Source organism: Lontra canadensis, unplaced genomic scaffold, assembly GCF_010015895.1.
Source record: "Lontra canadensis isolate GAN:19392208 unplaced genomic scaffold, GSC_riverotter_1.0 scaffold23, whole genome shotgun sequence".
NCBI lineage: Eukaryota > Metazoa > Chordata > Mammalia > Carnivora > Mustelidae > Lontra > Lontra canadensis.
Window position 1 is genome coordinate 14,262,398 of NW_022631017.1, and position 17,973 is coordinate 14,280,370.

General features: G+C 37.7%; 1 protein-coding gene across 10 annotated transcripts in view; it reads right to left on the bottom strand.

Annotated features, from left to right (window-relative positions):
* The window catches only part of FAM184A (family with sequence similarity 184 member A), a 118,242-nt gene that overhangs the window by 41,736 nt on the left and 58,533 nt on the right, over window positions 1–17,973 (bottom strand). For all 10 annotated transcript variants that reach the window (XR_004383238.1, XM_032862413.1, XM_032862415.1 and 7 more), the window contains exons 7-9: window positions 10,014–10,175; window positions 1,043–1,164; window positions 439–589 (exon numbers count right to left, since the gene is read on the bottom strand). Coding sequence is in view for 9 of the 10 variants with exons in the window: in XM_032862413.1 (XP_032718304.1) it covers window positions 439–589; window positions 1,043–1,164; window positions 10,014–10,175 (435 nt within the window). In the remaining variant the exon portion in view is untranslated. The remainder of the gene's footprint in view (window positions 1–438; window positions 590–1,042; window positions 1,165–10,013; window positions 10,176–17,973) is intronic.

The following is a 17,973-nucleotide window of genomic DNA, read 5'->3' on the forward strand; positions in this document are numbered from 1 at the left end:
TGTAACAGGCAACACCCTTTTGCTGAGAAAGAAGTAAACTGCTCACTTCTAGTATGGCTTTAGACAATCAGGATGCATTTAATAAATTTTACCTTCTGAGGCCCAAGTGATAGCTAATGGCTGAAAAAAGATTTTATACTTTCAAAATATGGGTAACTTTTCTATTTAAAAATCTCTATAATGTGTTCAGTTCAAATATTAAACCAAAAACCTATAAATTTTTCTCAGAATTTAGGACTGCATATGAACATTATTTAGTACAAAGTTTTTGCAAGTTAATGAATATACCTCCTTGATTTTATACATTTTTAAAATTTTAAATTCGCCCTATGAAAAATAACACAATACAGTGAATTAACACACAATGTTTTACAATGTATTCCTGGCTACAGAATGTCAAGGAAAATGAACCTTCAGAATGTTAAGACTATCAATTACCTGGTTTAAGAGATCTTCTACTTTCTTCTGCCATGAATCTCTGGCTGCATTTTTCTCTCGCTCCTTTAACTGCAAAAGTTGAGACATGGCTGACTTTTTATCCTCTTCATGTTGAAGTCTTAACTCTTCACGAAGTTTAGAACACTCCTGTCTAAAATAAAAGGAATGCCTTTATTTTTAAAGAGAATTATTCCTCTCAGTAGCTATCATATAGTTATTCACGGGTTTTTTAAATATTCAATTAATTCTCCTAAAAGGTCAACTCAGAATAAAAGTTGATTATTTTTTAGTCAGGCTTATAGGACTATAAGGTAAGTTGGTAACTTACCTAAAATCATTTGTTCATCAGTTATTAATGGTAGAACAGGTATTAAAACAAATAAATCTTCTGACTTGAGGTTAGTATTTTATAAAGAAAATAAGATCAGAAAAAGTATTGAAGCAGAAAAAGAAAATAACCATTTCTCTGCATCTAATCAGGAAAAAAATTCATTAAAAATGCTGTCACTATGATTCTAATGATAAGACAACACATACCATATAATAGAAAAACATTTTTGCACATCCGTATTGATAAGATTACATTACAGAGTACAAAAAGTACCTAAGGTTTTCAGTCCATTTGATTTCTAAGTCATGGGCCATTCTGTCCACTCTGTGCTTCTCTTCCTCTTTCATAGCAGCAAGTGTTTCTTCATGCTGTTGCCTTTCTTGTTCTAGCTCACCCTGAAGAATAAAAACTTTTCAATGAAAACAAGTCTTCAAAAGCAAAGTCATTGCTGGTTATTTCAAATAAGCAGAATGCTTGCATTATAACTTAAATTCCTATAGCATAATAATTGATAGTGCCATCTACAATGATTACTGGAGATTTTCAGACAATACAGGGCACACATTTTATATTTTAAATGTCCTTTTGCAAGCTATGTTTCAATAAGACTTCTAATTTTACAAATCCTTTTAAATAGTTTAAAGCTAGCATAATTAATAATCTTAACTTTCCATATCATGGTTATCTATTATCTTCATACACACACACACAAATTACATAGATATGTTATTCAAATTCACTCATATTTATATAAATTTTATTTTTTATAAACATATATATTTTCCCCCCCCAGGGGTACAAGTCTGTGAATCTCCAGGTTTACACACTTCACAGCACTCACCATAGCACATACCCTACCCAATGTCCATAACCCCACCCCCCCTCCCAACCCCCCTCCCCCCAGCAACCCTCAGTTTGTTTTGTGAGATTAAGTGTCACTTATGGTTTGTCTCCCTCCCAATCCCAACTTGTTTCATTTACTCTTCTCCTACCCCATTAACCCCCCATGTTGCATCTCCTCTCCCTCATATCAGGGAGATCATATGATAGTTGTCTTTCTCCGCTTGACTTATTTCGCTAAGCATGATACCCTCTAGTTCCATCCACGTTGTCGCAAATGGCAAGATTTCATTTCTTTTGATGGCTGCATAGTATTCCATTGTATATATATACCACATCTTCTTTATCCATTTGTCTGTTGACGGACATCTAGGTTCTTTCCATAGTTTGGCTATTGTAGACATTGCTGCTATAAACATTCGGGTATAAACATTCGGGTGCACATGCCCCTTCGGATCACTACGTTTGTATCTTTAGGGTAAATACCCAGCAGTGCAATTTCTGGGTCATAGGGTAGTTCTATTTTCAACATTTTGAGGAACCTCCATGCTGTTTTCCAGAGTGGTTGCACCAGCTTGCATTCCCACCAACAGTGTAGGAGGGTTCCCCTTTCTCTGCATCCTCGCCAGCATCTGTCATTTCCGGACTTGTTAATTTTAGCCATTCTGACTGGTGTGAGGTGGCATCTCATTGTGGTTTTGATTTGTATTTCCCTGATGCCGAGTGATATGGAGCACTTTTTCATGTGTCTGTTGGCCATCTGGATGTCTTCTTTGCAGAAATGTCTGTTCATGTCTTCTGCCCATTTCTTGATTGGATTATTTGTTCTTTGGGTGTTGAGTTTGCTAAGTTCTTTATAGATTCTGGACACTAGCCCTTTATCTGATATGTCGTTTGCAAATATCTTCTCCCATTCTGTCAGTTGTCTTTTGGTTTTGTTAACTGTTTCCTTTGCTGTGCAAAAGCTTTTGATCTTGATAAAATCCCAATAGTTCATTTTTGCCCTTGCTTCCCTTGCCTTTGGCGATGTTCCTAGGAAGATGTTGCTGCGGCTGAGGTCAAAGAGGTTGCTGCCTGTGTTCTCCTCAAGGATGTTGATGGATTCCTTTCTCACATTGAGGTCCTTCATCCATTTTGAGTCTATTTTCATGTGTGGTGTAAGGAAATGATCCAATTTCATTTTTCTGCATGTGGCTGTCCAATTTTCCCAACACCATTTATTGAAGAGGCTGTCTTTTTTCCATTGGACATTCTTTCCTGCTTTGTCAAAGATTAGTTGACCATAGAGTTGAGGGTCTATTTCTGGGCTCTCTATTCTGTTCCATTGATCTATGTGTCTGTTTTTGTGCCAGTACCATGCTGTCTTGATGATGACAGCTTTGTAATAGAGCTTGAAGTCCGGAATTGTGATGCCACCAACTTTGGCTTTCTTTTTCAATATTCCTTTGGCTATTCGCGGTCTTTTCTGGTTCCATATAAATTTTAGGATTATTTGTTCCATTTCTTTGAAAAAAATGGATGGTACTTTGATAGGAATTGCATTAAATGTGTAGATTGCTTTAGGTAGCATAGACATTTTCACAATATTTATTCTTCCAATCCAGGAGCATGGAACATTTTTCCATTTCTTTGTGTCTTCCTCAATTTCTTTCATGAGTACTTTATAGTTTTCTGTGTATAGATTCTTAGTCTCTTTGGTTAGGTTTATTCCTAGGTATCTTATAGTTTTGGATGCAATTGTAAATGGGATGGACTCCTTAATTTCTGTTTCTTCTGTCTTGTTTTTGGTGTAGAGAAATGCGACTGATTTCTGTGCATTGATTTTATATCCTGACACTTTACTGAATTCCTGTACAAGTTCTAGCAGTTTTGGAGTGGAGTCCTTTGGCTTTTCCACATATAGTATCATATCATCTGCGAAGAGTGATAGTTTGACTTCTTCTTTGCCGATTTGGATGCCTTTAATTTCTTTTTGTTGTCTGATTGCTGAGGCTAGGACTTCTAGTACTATGTTGAATAGCAGTGGTGATAACGGACATCCCTGCCGTGTTCCTGACCTTCGCGGAAAAGCTTTCAGTTTTTCTCCATTGAGAATGATATTTGCGATGGGTTTTTCATAGATGGCTTTGATAATATTGAGGTATGTGCCCTCTATCCCTACACTTTGAAGAGTTTTGATCAGGAAGGGATGCTGTACTTTGTCAAATGCTTTTTCAGCATCTATGGAGAGTATCATATGGTTCTTGTTCTTTCTTTTATTAATGTGTTGTATCACATTGATTGATTTGCGGATGTTGAACCAACCTTGCAGCCCTGGAATAAATCCCACTTGGTCGTGGTGAATAATCCTTTTAATGTACTGTTGAATCCTATTGGCTAGTATTTTGGTGAGAATTTTTGCATCTGTGTTCATCAAGGATATTGGTCTGTAGTTCTCTTTTTTGATGGGATCCTTGTCTGGTTTGGGGATCAAGGTGAGGCTGGCCTCATAAAATGAGTTTGGAAGTTTTCCTTCCATTTCTATTTTTTGGAACAGTCTCAGGAGAATAGGAATTAGTTCTTCTTTAAATGTTTGGTAGAATTCCCCCGGGAAGCCATCTGGCCCTGGGCTTTTGTTTGTTTGGAGATTTTTGATGACTGTTTCAATCTCCTTACTGGTTATGGGTCTGTTCAGGCTTTCTATTTCTTCCTGGTTCAGTTGTGGTAGTTTATATGTCTCTAGGAATGCATCCATTTCTTCCAGATTGTCAAATTTGTTGGCATAGATTTGCTCATAATATGTTCTTATAATTGTCTGTATTTCTTTGGTGTTAGTTGTGATCTCTCCTCTTTCATTCATGATTTTATTTATTTGGGTCCTTTCTCTTCTCTTTTTGATAAGTCTGGCCAGGGGCTTATCAATCTTATTAATTCTTTCAAAGAACCAGCTCCTAGTTTCGTTGATTTGTTCTGTTATTTTTTTGGTTTCTAGTTCATTGATTTCTGCTCTGATCTTTATGATTTCTCTTCTCCTGCTGGGTTTAGGGTTTCTTTCTTGTTCTTTCTCCAGCTCCTTTAGGTGTAGGGTTAGGTTGTGTACCTGAGACCTTTCTTGTTTCTTGAGAAAGGCTTGTACCGCTATATATTTTCCTCTCAGGACTGCCTTTGTTGTGTCCCACAGATTTTGAACTGTTGTATTTTCATTATCATTTGTTTCCATGAATTTTTTCAATTCTTCTTTAATTTCCTGGTTGACCCATTCATTCTTTAGAAGGATGCTGTTTAGTCGCCATATGTTTGGGTTCTTTCCAAATTTCCTCTTGCAATTGAGTTCTAGCTTCAGAGCATTGTGGTCTGAAAATATGCAGGGAATGATCCCAATCTTTTGATACCGGTTGAGACCTGATTTAGAACCAAGGATGTGATCTATTCTGGAGAATGTTCCATGTGCACTAGAGAAGAATGTGTATTCTGTTGCTTTGGGATGAAATGTTCTGAATATATCTGTGATGTCCATCTGGTCCAGTGTGTCATTTAAGGCCTTTATTTCCTTGTTGATCTTTTGCTTGGATGATCTGTCCATTTCAGTGAGGGGAGTGTTAAAGTCCCCTACTATTATTGTATGATTGTCCATGTGTTTCTTTGATTTTGTTATTAATTGGTTTATATAGTTGGCTGCTCCCACGTTAGGGGCATAGATATTTACAATTGTTAGATCTTCTTGTTGGACAGATCCTTTGAGTATGATATAGTGTCCTTCTTCATCTCTTATTATAGTCTTTGGTTTAAAATCTAATTGATCTGATATAAGGATTGCCACTCCTGCTTTCTTCCTATGTCCATTAGCATGGTAAATTCTTTTCCACCCCCTCACTTTAAATCTGAAGGTGTCTTCGGGTTTAAAATGAGTTTCTTGTAGGCAACATATAGATGGGTTTTGTTTTTTTATCCATTCTCATACCCTATGTCTTTTGATTGGGGCATTTAGCCCATTAACATTCAGGGTAACTATTGAGAGATATGAATTTAGTGCCATTGTATTGCCTGTAAGGTGACTGTTATTGTATCTTGTTTCTGTTCCTTTCTGATCTACTACTTTTAGGCTCTCTCTTTGCTTAGAGGACCCCTTTCAATATTTCCTGTAGAGCTGGCTTGGTGTTTGCAAATTCTTTCAGTTTTTGTTTGTCCTGGAAGCTTTTAATCTCTCCTTCTATTTTCAATGATAGCCTAGCTGGATATAGTATTCTTGGCTGCATGTTTTTCTCGTTTAGTACTCTGAATATATCATGCCAGCTCTTTCTGGCCTGCCAGGTCTCTGTGGATAAGTCTGCTGCTAATCTAATATTTTTACCATTGTATGTTACAGACTTCTTTTCCCGGGCTGCTTTCAGGATTTTCTCTTTGTCACTAAGACTTGTAAATTTTACTATTAGGTGACGGGGTGTGGACCTATTCTTATTGATTTTGAGGGGGTTTCTCTGAACCTCCTGGATTTTGATGTTTGTTCCCTTTGCCATATTGGGGAAATTCTCTCCAATAATTCTCTCCAATATACCTTCTGCTCCCCTCTCTCTCTCTTCTTCTTCTGGAATCCCAATTATTCTAATGTTGTTTCGTCTTATGGTGTCACTTATCTCTCGAATTCTGCCCTCGTGGTCCAGTAGTTGTTTATCCCTCTTTTGCTCAGCTTCTTTATTCTCTGTCATTTGGTCTTCTATATCGCTAATTCTTTCTTCTACCTCATTTATCCTAGCAGTGAGAGCCTCCATTTTTGATTGCACCTCATTAATAGCTTTTTTGATTTCAACTCGATTAGATTTTAGTTCTTTTATTTCTCCAGAAAGGACTTTTATATCTCCCGAGAGGGTTTCTCTAATATCTTCCATGCCTTTTTCGAGCCCAGCTAGAACCTTGAGAATCGTCATTCTGAACTCTAGATCTGACATATTACCAATGTCTGTATTGATTAGGTCCCTAGCCTTTGGTACTGCCTCTTGTTCTTTTTTTTGTGGTGAATTTTTCCGCCTTGTCATTTTGTCCAGATAAGAGTATATGAAGGAGTAAGTAAAATACTAAAAGGGTGGCAACAACCCCAGGAAAATATACTTTAGCCAAATCAGAAGAGATCCCAAATCGGGGGGGGGGGGGGGAAGGGGATAAAAAGAGGTTCAGAAAGAAAAAAAGAAAAAGAAAAAAGAAACAAATAAAAAAAGAAAACCAATAATGAAAAAAATATAAAAAGGAAAAAAATATTTATATTAGATAAACTAGTTAAAAAACGTTAAAAAAGAAAAGGGTAAAAGTTAAAAAAATTTAGAAGAAGAGAAAAAAATTGAAAAAGAAAAAAAAAATTAAGTTAACTGCAAGGCTAAAGAATCATGGGGAGAAAGCCATGAGTTCCGTGCTTTGCTTTCTCCTCCTCTGGAATTCCGCTGCTCTCCTTGGTATTGAAACTGCACTCCTCGTAAGTGAACTTGGTCCTGGCTGGGTTTCTTGTTGATCTTCTGGGGGAGGGGCCTGTTGTAGTGATTCTCAAGTGTCTTTGCCCCAGGCGGAGTTGCACCGCCCTTACCAAGGGCCGGGCTGAGTAATCTGCTCGGGTTTGCTTTCGGGAGCTTTTGTTCTCTGAGCGCTTTCCGTAGAGTTCCGGAGGACGGGAATGAAGATGGCGGCCTCCCAGTCTCCGGCCCGGAGGAGCCGAGAGCTCGGGGCCCCACTCCTCAGTGCGCCCTCAGAGAACAGCGCCCAATTACTCCCGTCTGCCTGGCCTCCGGCCGCGCTCCGAGCTCACCGAGCCTGTGACCGGTTCAAGGTAAGCCCGAGCTGTGAGCTCACTCCTCGGATCTGTCTCTGTAGCCGGCTTCCCGGTTCTAATGCCCGTAAGCTCTGCGACACTCAGACACCCCCGATCCTTCTGTGACCCTGCGGGACCTGAGGCCACGCGGACCCTGCGTGCGTTTCACCCCAGTTAAGCCTCTGGAGCGATGTCCCTCAGCGGAACAGACTTTTAAGAGTCCTGATTTTGTGCTCCGTTGCTCCGCCGCTTGCCGGGAGCTGGCCCCTCCCCCCGCGGTCTATCTTCCCGTCCCTTTGGATTCACTTCTCCGCCAGTCCTACCTTTCAGAAAGTGGTTGATTTTCTGTTTCTAGAATTGCTGTTCTTCTTCTCTTCGATCTTCCGTTGGATTTGTAGGTGTTTGCAATCTTTAGATAAGCTATCTAGTTGATCTCCCGCAACCTGAAGTAGTCTCAGCCTGCTACTTCTCCGCCATCTTGACTCCTTCCCCCCACTCATATTTATATACAAAGGTCTGCTATTTATTCAGAACCGAAGCATTATAGCTATATCTCACTGACATGATTAAAATAAGTGATAATACGATATAGATGAAATGCCTGTAGATTAGCATTAATCAAGTGGCTCTCTGGAGCCTAGGGCTAGAGGTGGCCTGTTTGGACAACACGGCAACCTTTGGTCCCTGCCAGCAGTGGACTGCTCTTCGGCTACAGCAGAAGAGGAACAGTTGTAACAATGACCCCTTCTGGATCACCCACTTTCTAAGAGTATGTGTTGGAGCATTGCTGAAGGGCATATCCAGATTACTGGGAGAGAAGAAAGTCTGTTCAAACTGCCATTCTACACTGCTGATACGACTCTAAGCCATAAATTCTGAAAACTGGATCTGGCCATCTTAGCCAACTGTCCTTCTCACTAAGTATTCTGCCTCTAGGAACTACTACTTTTTCCAACACAGGCAGCATAAAATGGGGTAGAATTTCTTGAAAAGCATTTCTTTTATTGAATGCAAAGTACCTTATTAGACATTAGTGGGGTAAGAAAAGAGGTAAAGAAAATTTGCTCTTTTTTCCCTCAAGTGTTTCCATATCCATCACCTCCTGGGATCCTCATAAGATATGGAGGGTATAGTGAGGAAACAGCCTCAGCAAGGTTTTAGTAATGTCAGAAACTATAAACTCCACACTACAGATTTGCAACTGTTAAACCAATATTACCATCATGGTCATCAGCATCTTACCCCTTATTTACCAAACCTGACCTAAGAAATCTTAAAGGGCAGATGCTGTCTTGCCCATGTCTGGATCTCCCAGAGGTACCAACAAGGTGACATACAGTCAGGAACCAATATCCACTTGATGGCAGGTACAGTTATATCACCCACAACCGAAACTCAGCAGGGAAGAGGGAGAAAAACTCCTATCCAGGCAGAATACCTGTTAAGGAGCCTTCCAAAAGTTGTAGTAAACCATGATGCAGCACCTACATTTACTGGATTAAAACTGCCCAGCAGAACAAAAGATGAACAATTGATAAAGTTTTGCTTACAGTTTTTATTAAGTTCTACTACTTGATAGGAGAGTAATGTAAATATGTGCAAGGACCCTAAAGAAATGAAACTGATTCCAATTCTAAGCTAAAAAAATTAAATTTGAAATAATATTAATAAGAGGCAACACCTCCTAAGTGCTTACTATCTTACTAAGCACTGTGTTGTAAATGGCTTATCTCATTTAATTCTTACCATGGTGGTGTGAAGTGTATTATTATCCCTCGCCACTCCTGCATCGTGCAGGTGGGTAAATTGAGGATAAGATTAAGTAACTCGTCGGCAGTGACACATTAAGCAGTGGATCAAGAATTCACACCCAACCAAGATGACTTCAGGGCCCACACTCTCATACGCCTCTCTGAAGGAAGAGTAAGAACTCTCTGGATACTATCCTCTTAGTTCTAAAGGATGCTTTTCTCTATTTTCTGAGGCGATGTAAATACTTGCTCTGCTCCCTGAGAATGGAAGACCTCAGAGCCTTTGGAAATTTGTAGGTCACAGAGAATTGCTTTGTTGCTATACATGAGAGTTCAAACACCTACCAATAAAAGAATTGTGCATCTTAACTTTAATGGGTTGAATTGTGATCCCAAAAAGGTATATGGAAGTCCTAACCTCTTGTACCTCAGAACTTATTTGGAAATAGGGTCAGTGAAGATGTAATTAGTTAAGAGGAGGTCATACTGGAATAGGGTGAACCCCTAGTCCTATGGGAAGGGTATCCTCCTAAGAAGACATGAAGACCCAGGAAGAAAGCCACTGACCACCGAGGAGGAAACTGAAATGTGCCACAAGCCAAGGAAGACCTGGGGCTACCAGGGATGGAAAAGGCTAGGAAGGATCTGCCCTCCTAGGTTTCAAAGGGAGAATGGCCCTTGATTTTGGACTTTCAGCCTCCAGTCTGTGAGAAAGTAAATTCCTATTGTTTTAAGCCACTTAGATTTAGTACCTTGGTAGCAAAGCCCTGTGAAATTAATACACTCCATACAATGTGATATTTACAATAATCCTTAAGCAAAGTAACTAAATATTTTTACCTTGCTGATGTTTAGATTATAGTAGGTATTCTAAAATTACCTCAACATTTAACAGAGCATCTTTGGTCTCCTTCAGCCTGCCTTTAGTCAGGTCAAGCTCATTCTGAAGTCTCTCCTGGGTATCCTGAAGACTAGCAATGAGGCCTTCTGCAGAGCCAAGACCTTGTTCACTTTTCCTCACCAGATCTTGGAGACGGCCAATCTGCAAGGACATACAGCACTTTTAATATACTTCACTGTTATAGACCAGCAAAACAGCCACGTTTGTTTTCTTAGTCTTTTCTTTAGTGGTAATTCTACTGAATGGATATTTTTTGATAAATTTGGAAGAAGCATTCAAATAATCATGATAGTTTTCATCTGTTTCCCCCCCATCAAAGACCTCCATATTTATGATTTCCCTCTTTCAGGACAACCATGTGAATAAATGGATAACTCAAGCCCCCATTTTAACAAAGATAATTCCTAGTTCCATCAAATAATCAAATCCCTACAAAAAGAAACTAGAACAAGATGAAGATATATCAAAGACAGAGGAAAAAATATTATTTTAGATAAAAATATTTTTAAAACTGCTTTTTAAAATGGAATCACTTGTACTTCATTTGAGCCCAGTTTTCCTGTTGGTTATAAAGGCAACTGATTCAGGTCATATTGATGAGCTGCAAAATGCACATTACAGTAAGTTGTGATTTCTTCATTTCCATACAAAATTTCCTCATGAAATTGTTAAGAGTTGAATTTATAGGGGGCGCCTGGGTGGCTCAATCATTAAGTGACAGCCTTCGGCTCAGGTCATGATCCCAGGGTCCTGGGATCGAGCCCTGCATCAGGTTCCCTGCTCAGCGGGGAGCCTGCTTCTCCCTCTCCCCTTCCTCCTGCTTGTGTTCCCTCTCTTGCTGTGTCTCTGTCAAATAAATGAAAAATCTTTAAAAAGAAAAAAAAAAAGTTGAATTTATACACTCTTGAAATTAGGAGCTAATAAGACAATTTGTTGATTAGGCAGATTCATATCTTCAAGTTATGAGAACTAAAACCAATACGTGGAATACTTTATCTAGGAAAGTGCTATGTAGTAAAAATCTCCTTTTTATAAAACAGCCAAGTTTATCAAAACCCTATAGAAATGAAAACTTCTAATTTTAAAATAACACCTGAATATTTCTCATTGTAAATACAGGCATCACAAGGAAAACTGAAAACATTCTCTTTCAGCCTCCTCTCAAATGACCACCCCTTTCCTGTCCCCTTTCCATGCAGATGTTTATGTACTGAACAATTCTGGTGATGGTAACATTTTATCTTGTTACTATCTTTAAAGGGATGCCAGCCTGATACACTGAGCTGGAAAACTTCCAATTCTTTTGTGCTCTGAAATATTTTGTTAAAATTTATCTGTTTCTCAAAATTTTAATAAAAGTCATCCATTAAAATCCTCTGGGCCTAGTGCCTCTCTAGATACATGTTGGGAGTATTTATTTCATGGTTATAATTGGTTCTATCAGGTTGATCAACTACTTTGAGTCATTCTAGAAATTTAAAATATTATACAAAGACATCTTTTTTCCCTAATTTTAAAAATGTAATAGCATATTTACATTTAATATTCATTTACCATGTCTTAGAATTTTTTTTGTCCCTGAATTTATGCCCCCTTGCTCTAGTCTATCTAGCTTATTTGTATCTTCCCTGCTTTTTATGTTGCTCTGGCTTGCCATAAATGTGTCACACAGGTGAATGAATACTATAAGGAAGGTGTAACAGAGTTAAGGAGTATTGAACCTGGGGCTCTGCTAGCTCAGTCTGTGGACCCTTGGAGTTTGAGCCCTATCTTAGGGGTATACTTAAAAAAAAAAAAAATCGAGTTTCAAGTTCTTGGTCTGCGACTATAAAGTAAGAATAATGATACCTACCTCATAGTTATAACATTTAAACTCAAGGACATATGGGAAAAGATTCTTTAATTAGAAAACAACATGCAAATACCAGGTACCAATCAGTAAGGAGGGGATGACCAAATTTATCAACATGGAGAAAAATCTTATTCCACAATCCAGGTAATTTTCAAATGAATAAGATTATATGTACAAATGGAATACATGAAAAAAACTTATAAAGAACAGTATTCTAGCTATTACACAAAGAATTAAAAGAGAAAGTCTGTTCAAGAAACTAAGTAGAGACAGAATGAATGTTTAAAAAGAAAAAAACTTTTAACATGCTGCACAATTAAACATAATAAGTAAATAATAAGTAACGAACAAAACCAATTAAACTTTGTTTTCTAAAACATAATGAAAGTGGATATGTAAGGAACACATCTGTTGTCATATCAAAATCCCTTTTTGTCATGTGCAGCATCTACCTTTCTTCTCTATGGGTCCATGTCAACCCAAACCCAGGAATGAATGTGGCATTTCCTTGAAGCATAAACCAGTTCGGTAATCTCATTCTGTTGGCCATGAGGACTGATCAGAGGCAGGCACATGGTATAAGTTCATCTTTACACAGTGATCTCCAGACTTTTAAAGGAGTTCCTAAAAAAAGGTCTTTTTCCAGTTGCACATATAACCTAAGAGAATGTATGACTGAAACAGGAAGTCAACACAAAGAACAAATCCAACTGGAGAAAAAGAGAAGCTGAGTTCCAGCGTAAACAACTTCAGTTCTGAATCTGGTCATGCCTGATGCTAACATTCCCCCTGGGACTTTTCCAGTCAACATGATTCAGTAAATTTCCTTAGGCTGGTTTGAGCTGGGATTTCTGCCGCTTGCAGTAAAGATCAATCCTCTGACTCCTCTTAACACTGAAGAAATACAGTATATAGAAACCTCTTCCCTGGAATATTCACTCATGCATGCTCTTCTCTGATCCAGTCTCCTTGCAGTGCCTGTGTCACTTTTTTATAAATTGCAAATACAGACATGAGTATAAGCCCCAAGACCAAGAAAGCATCCACTTATTTGTACTCAGAATCTCCAAATTCTTCGTGTTTCTCTTAAAATAACACCCAAAAATCTTTCAAGGGGTTACAAGGCCTCTGAGGCATAGACCCTGCCTCAGTCTCCAGCTTTCTCTTGCCAACTCCCTTCCTCGGTCTTTACGCTCCTTGGGGTAAGAACTGAATTCTGAAATCGCACTGCCAGGATTATAATTCTGGCTTTACCCACTTACTATGTGACTTGGGAAAGTTCCACAGCTTTTTTGTGACATGATATCTAGTAGTTACAGCATGGGGTTACTGAGAGAATTAAAGGAACAAAGAGTATAAAGGAGAGACTATATAAAACAACACCTGGGACATAGTAAGAACTAAATAAATATGAATTATTATTATAGTTGTGATAACAGTCCCACCCACACTGGCAACCTTCAATTCCTAGAAAATTCTTGTGCCTCAGGGCCTTTGCAGATCCTTCCCTCAGTTCATTCCTGTTAATCAGCAACATTTTGTAATATTTGCCAGACTTGTTGTTTCTAAATTTCTTCTATAAACAATGATGAAATTTTGTCAATAATATTTAATTATTTGCTTCAGTTAAATACAGTGAAATTCAGGAGTCAAAGGACATGCTCATCTGTGCTAAATTCTTTCCAAGAAAATTATATGATTTTATATTCCCATCAGCAACTTTTTGTGCTTATTTCTTTGCCCTTATCAACACTTCATGGTTTCAATTTTTATCATTAATTTTATGGTAATGGGAATGACATCTCATTAATTTCATTTCCCGTTTTTAAATTATAGCAGTTAAAATTATCTTTTTCATGTTCTCCTTTAGCTCATTAAGAAAATTCGGGAATCTGTATTTTTTACTATTTTGTATATATTTTTAAGGTGCTAAAGACATGAATTTTGTTACTCATGCAATTTGCCAATCACTTATTTCACCCCTCCCCCATTTTTCTTCTCTCATAATTTTACTTATGGTGTATCTTGATATACAAAAATTATAGCTTTCACTGTATAAATATACTGTTTTTAATTTTTAATATTGCCATCATGTGTTGAAAGGCCTTCCTAGTCCTAAGCTTTGTCACTTGCATTTTCCTATTTTATTTATATTTATATTCATGATTTGATATGACATTTCAATCTTAGCCCATCTCGAACATCTCTGGTATGAGGTTGAAGAACTTCATTTTTCTCTCTTCTTCCATTTACATATAGTCCTAAAAGAGCACTTTCAGATTAAACCTATTAAATCTAACTTTTGTCCCACTCTTCCACTGACATTGTAGGAAGGTCCTCAGAGAACCCTTGATTGAATGACCTTTCCAGGTATCATACTTTGGCTTCTAATCATTGTGTGATTCTGTGAGGCCCTAGGCACTTCCACCTCTTGAAAAGTATCTGTTTTCATGTTGTTCTCATATCCATCAATTCTCATTCTCATGCTTTTGATTTCTCCTTCTCCATCTTTTTCCCTGGCTCTGTTAATTCAGTACTGGTGCTCCTCTTTGTTACCAGCAATCTTCTGGTGAGCTCTTCTGTGTTAACGGCTTCAGTGACTTCCTAATCTTTAGCTCTAAGCCTGGCCTCTCTACTTAGTTCCAGCCTAGATGTCTCACAATCCCTTCAGGTCCGAACAATTCAATATCTTGCCATTCTTTTGTAGCTTTTCTCCTGTAATACCCATCTTCCCAGAGTGGCATAATTACCTATCCAAACACCTGAGCTAGATACTGGAGTCTTTTTCTACCACTTATCACATCAGGTCCTGTAAATTTTATTTTTGAATAATCTTCTCTACTCCCATGTTTTGCTTTCCTAGTCAAGAAGCTAATCAACTCTTGCCCAGACTAATGTAATAGCATCTTAAGTCATCTACCCAACTCTAATGACCAGTCCCCTCCCCATACAACTCATTCTCCTACTGCCACCAGAATTCTTTTCCTGAGATCATCTGAGAGTATCAGTTGCTGCTCTGCTGCTAGCACTCTGTCATTAGGACAAATTCTGAAGCTTTGCTATGGCACAGTCACAATTTAGCTTAAACTTCCTTTTCTACCACATTTCTTGACAAGTGCCATATTGTCAAGTACACTAATTCTCAACCAGGGTCAATTTTGCCCCCAAGGACAGTGTCTGGAGACATTTTTGCTTATTACAACTGAAGGGGAAACACTGTGGCACACACTACTAGTATCTAGAATGTAGACACCAGAGATACTACTAAACACCCTAAAGAATTATCTGCCCAATCAAGAGTGCTGGGGTTGAGAGACTGGTAAACTGAACTTCTACAGCTCACCAAGACATTATAACGGGAGTGCTGACATGATCATACTTACACTATTCCTTGTACCTATATTATGTTTCATCATTCCTACATCTGCAAATTTCCATTTACCTTTGAAAGGCCACCTTTCATACCACATTTAAAAATTCTCTAACATCACATTCTCTGGAGCTTTTCTGAATGCTTATGGTAGAGAAGCACTTCCTCCCCTGGAATTTAAAAAATGCATTGTATTTATCACTGGTCATAACAGCCACTTGAAGCTATGAGTTCCTTGACCTTTTGTCAAAGTATCCCTACCACCTAGAAGATACCATGCAGTCAATAAACATTTCCTAAATCATAAAAGATATGTAACTACTACTAACTTTTCTGGAGACCAATTTAGTAATAAGTGTCAGTCATACCCACAAGTTAATTAATTCTGACAAACAACTGACAAGTTTAAAAATGGACCCTGTGCCTAACATGAGACTGCAGTGTGGCTGTTACTTTGATTTCAACCTTGTGAGATCCTGAGCAGAGGATCCAGCTAACCTATACTTGGACTCCTGACCCATAACACTTTGAGGTAATAAACCTGTGCTGTGTTAAGCCACTAAGTTTTGTGGTAATTTGTTACACAGCAATAGAAAAACCAATAACACTCTTATTTATAGAAGTTGACTTAGTTTTTAAGGATGAGTTTTACTCATTCAAAAAATATTTCATTTATAAATACTGATCTCTTATCATGTGTCAGGCAGCATATCAACGGTGATAAAACATTTTATAATAAATAAATCCAAATGATTTTTAACAAAATACTGAACTCTATATATATGCTTAAAAAACTTACATACAGAAGAAAATCTATAACTTAAATGTTATGAAAACATTTAAAAAGACCGTAATAGTTAGATTTATTGACCATTCAGCCTAGTATTCTGTCCTCAAAGGTGATCCCAAATAACATTTGATGGGATAATAGGATTATCCTCCATCTGAGAGTTTAGACTCATTAGCTTCCTTTAATATTCTAAAAGGACTCTGGCTTTCATGAATTGATCATTGAAATCCACAGTTGACCTACTTATGTTTTTTGTTTTATCATTTATAAGAGTATCAAGATCCATCTTATGAAGATAATACATTCTTTAATTTTTTCTAAAATAATCATTTTCATCTTTATGAAGTTCCCCCTAATTCTTTCCTCATGTTTTTCCATATACATACTTTCCAGCCAATAAATATAAATGGAATAAACTCTATTTAAAAGGAAAAAACTTCAAGGGCACCTGGGTGGCTCAACTGGTTGGATGTCTGACTTTTGGTTTCAACTCAGGTCATGATCTCAGGTGCTCTGCACTTGGTGCAGAGTCTCCTGAAGATTCTCTTCCTGTCCCTCTCCTCCCTCTCTGCTCCTCCCCCCACTTGCTCTCTCTTAAATAAATAGCAAAACCTTCAGACTAGATAAAATGCAGCTGTATGTGTCTGGGAAGAGGCGCGTGTAAACATAAGGTTGCAGAACAATGAAAGGTCGGTAGATGGAAAAAGATATAACAGTCATATCAAACTAAAAGAAAGCTGGTTATGCAGTATCAAACAACACAGACTAAAACAAAAGGTATGATCCATTAAGTAGTTAAAGAGTTTTATATTTGTATGGGTCTAAAAAGCTTCTAAATAGTCAAAGCAAAAATTGACAGAATGTAAGAAGAAATAAAGAAATCCACCATCATAGCATCAGTTTTTAGTAAATGATGGGTCAAAAAGAACACAGAATATTTGAAGAAAATAAGTTAAAATCTTGATTTAATGGACTGGCATACAAGACTACACTGAACAACTGGACACAACCAGAGTATTAAATTTCTTTCATGTGTCACACTAGACTTAACAAGTTTTAAAAAATTGTTTTCATATTATGAATTTCACAGTTCATAATTTTAAATTTAAAAAATTTCACCATTTTTAACAATGATGCAGTTAAGGTTAAAAAAACATGTCAATCCCACACAACTCTCCCAGAGAACAGAAAAAGAAGTAAGTCTTTTCGTTGTATGAGACTACTAGAACCTTGATTCCAAAACTAGAAAAGGATGATATAAAAAGGGAAAAGTACAAAGCAATCTTACTGAACCCAGGCTCAAAAATACCAAAATGAATATTAGGAAACTGAATCTAGTTATTATATAAAAAGATATATATATAATCTATTATGGCTAAGTAGGATGGAAAATTAGGGACGTCTGGGTGGCTCAGTCGGTTAAGCAGCTACCTTCGGCTCAGGTCATGATCCCGGGGTCCTGGATCAAGCGCCTCATCGGGCTCCTTGCTCTGCAGGGAGCCTGCTTCTCCCTCTCCCTCTGCCTGCCAGTCTGCCTGCTTGTGTTTTCTCTCTCTGACAAATAAATAAATAAAATCTTAAAAAAAAAATTAATCTAAGGTACCAAATTAACAAAGAAAAAAAGTATGATCTCAATAGATGCAGAAAAATCAGCATCAGTTTGTGATTTCTTTTTAACTTAAGAAACTAGAATTATAAGAGAATTTCCTAAACTTGTTAAAGAGCATTTACAAAATAAAACTTTAGAGAAGCATAGTATTTAACTATAAAATGTTGACATCCTTCACTTTAAGAGCAGGAAACAAAACAAGAAAGCTTATCTCTAGAGATCCTACCCAGCCAAGTAGGACAAGTAAAAAGATGTCCAGGCTGAAAGAAACAGCAGGAGCATGTGGAGGGATGAGCCAGGCAGATTCTTGGGGAGCAA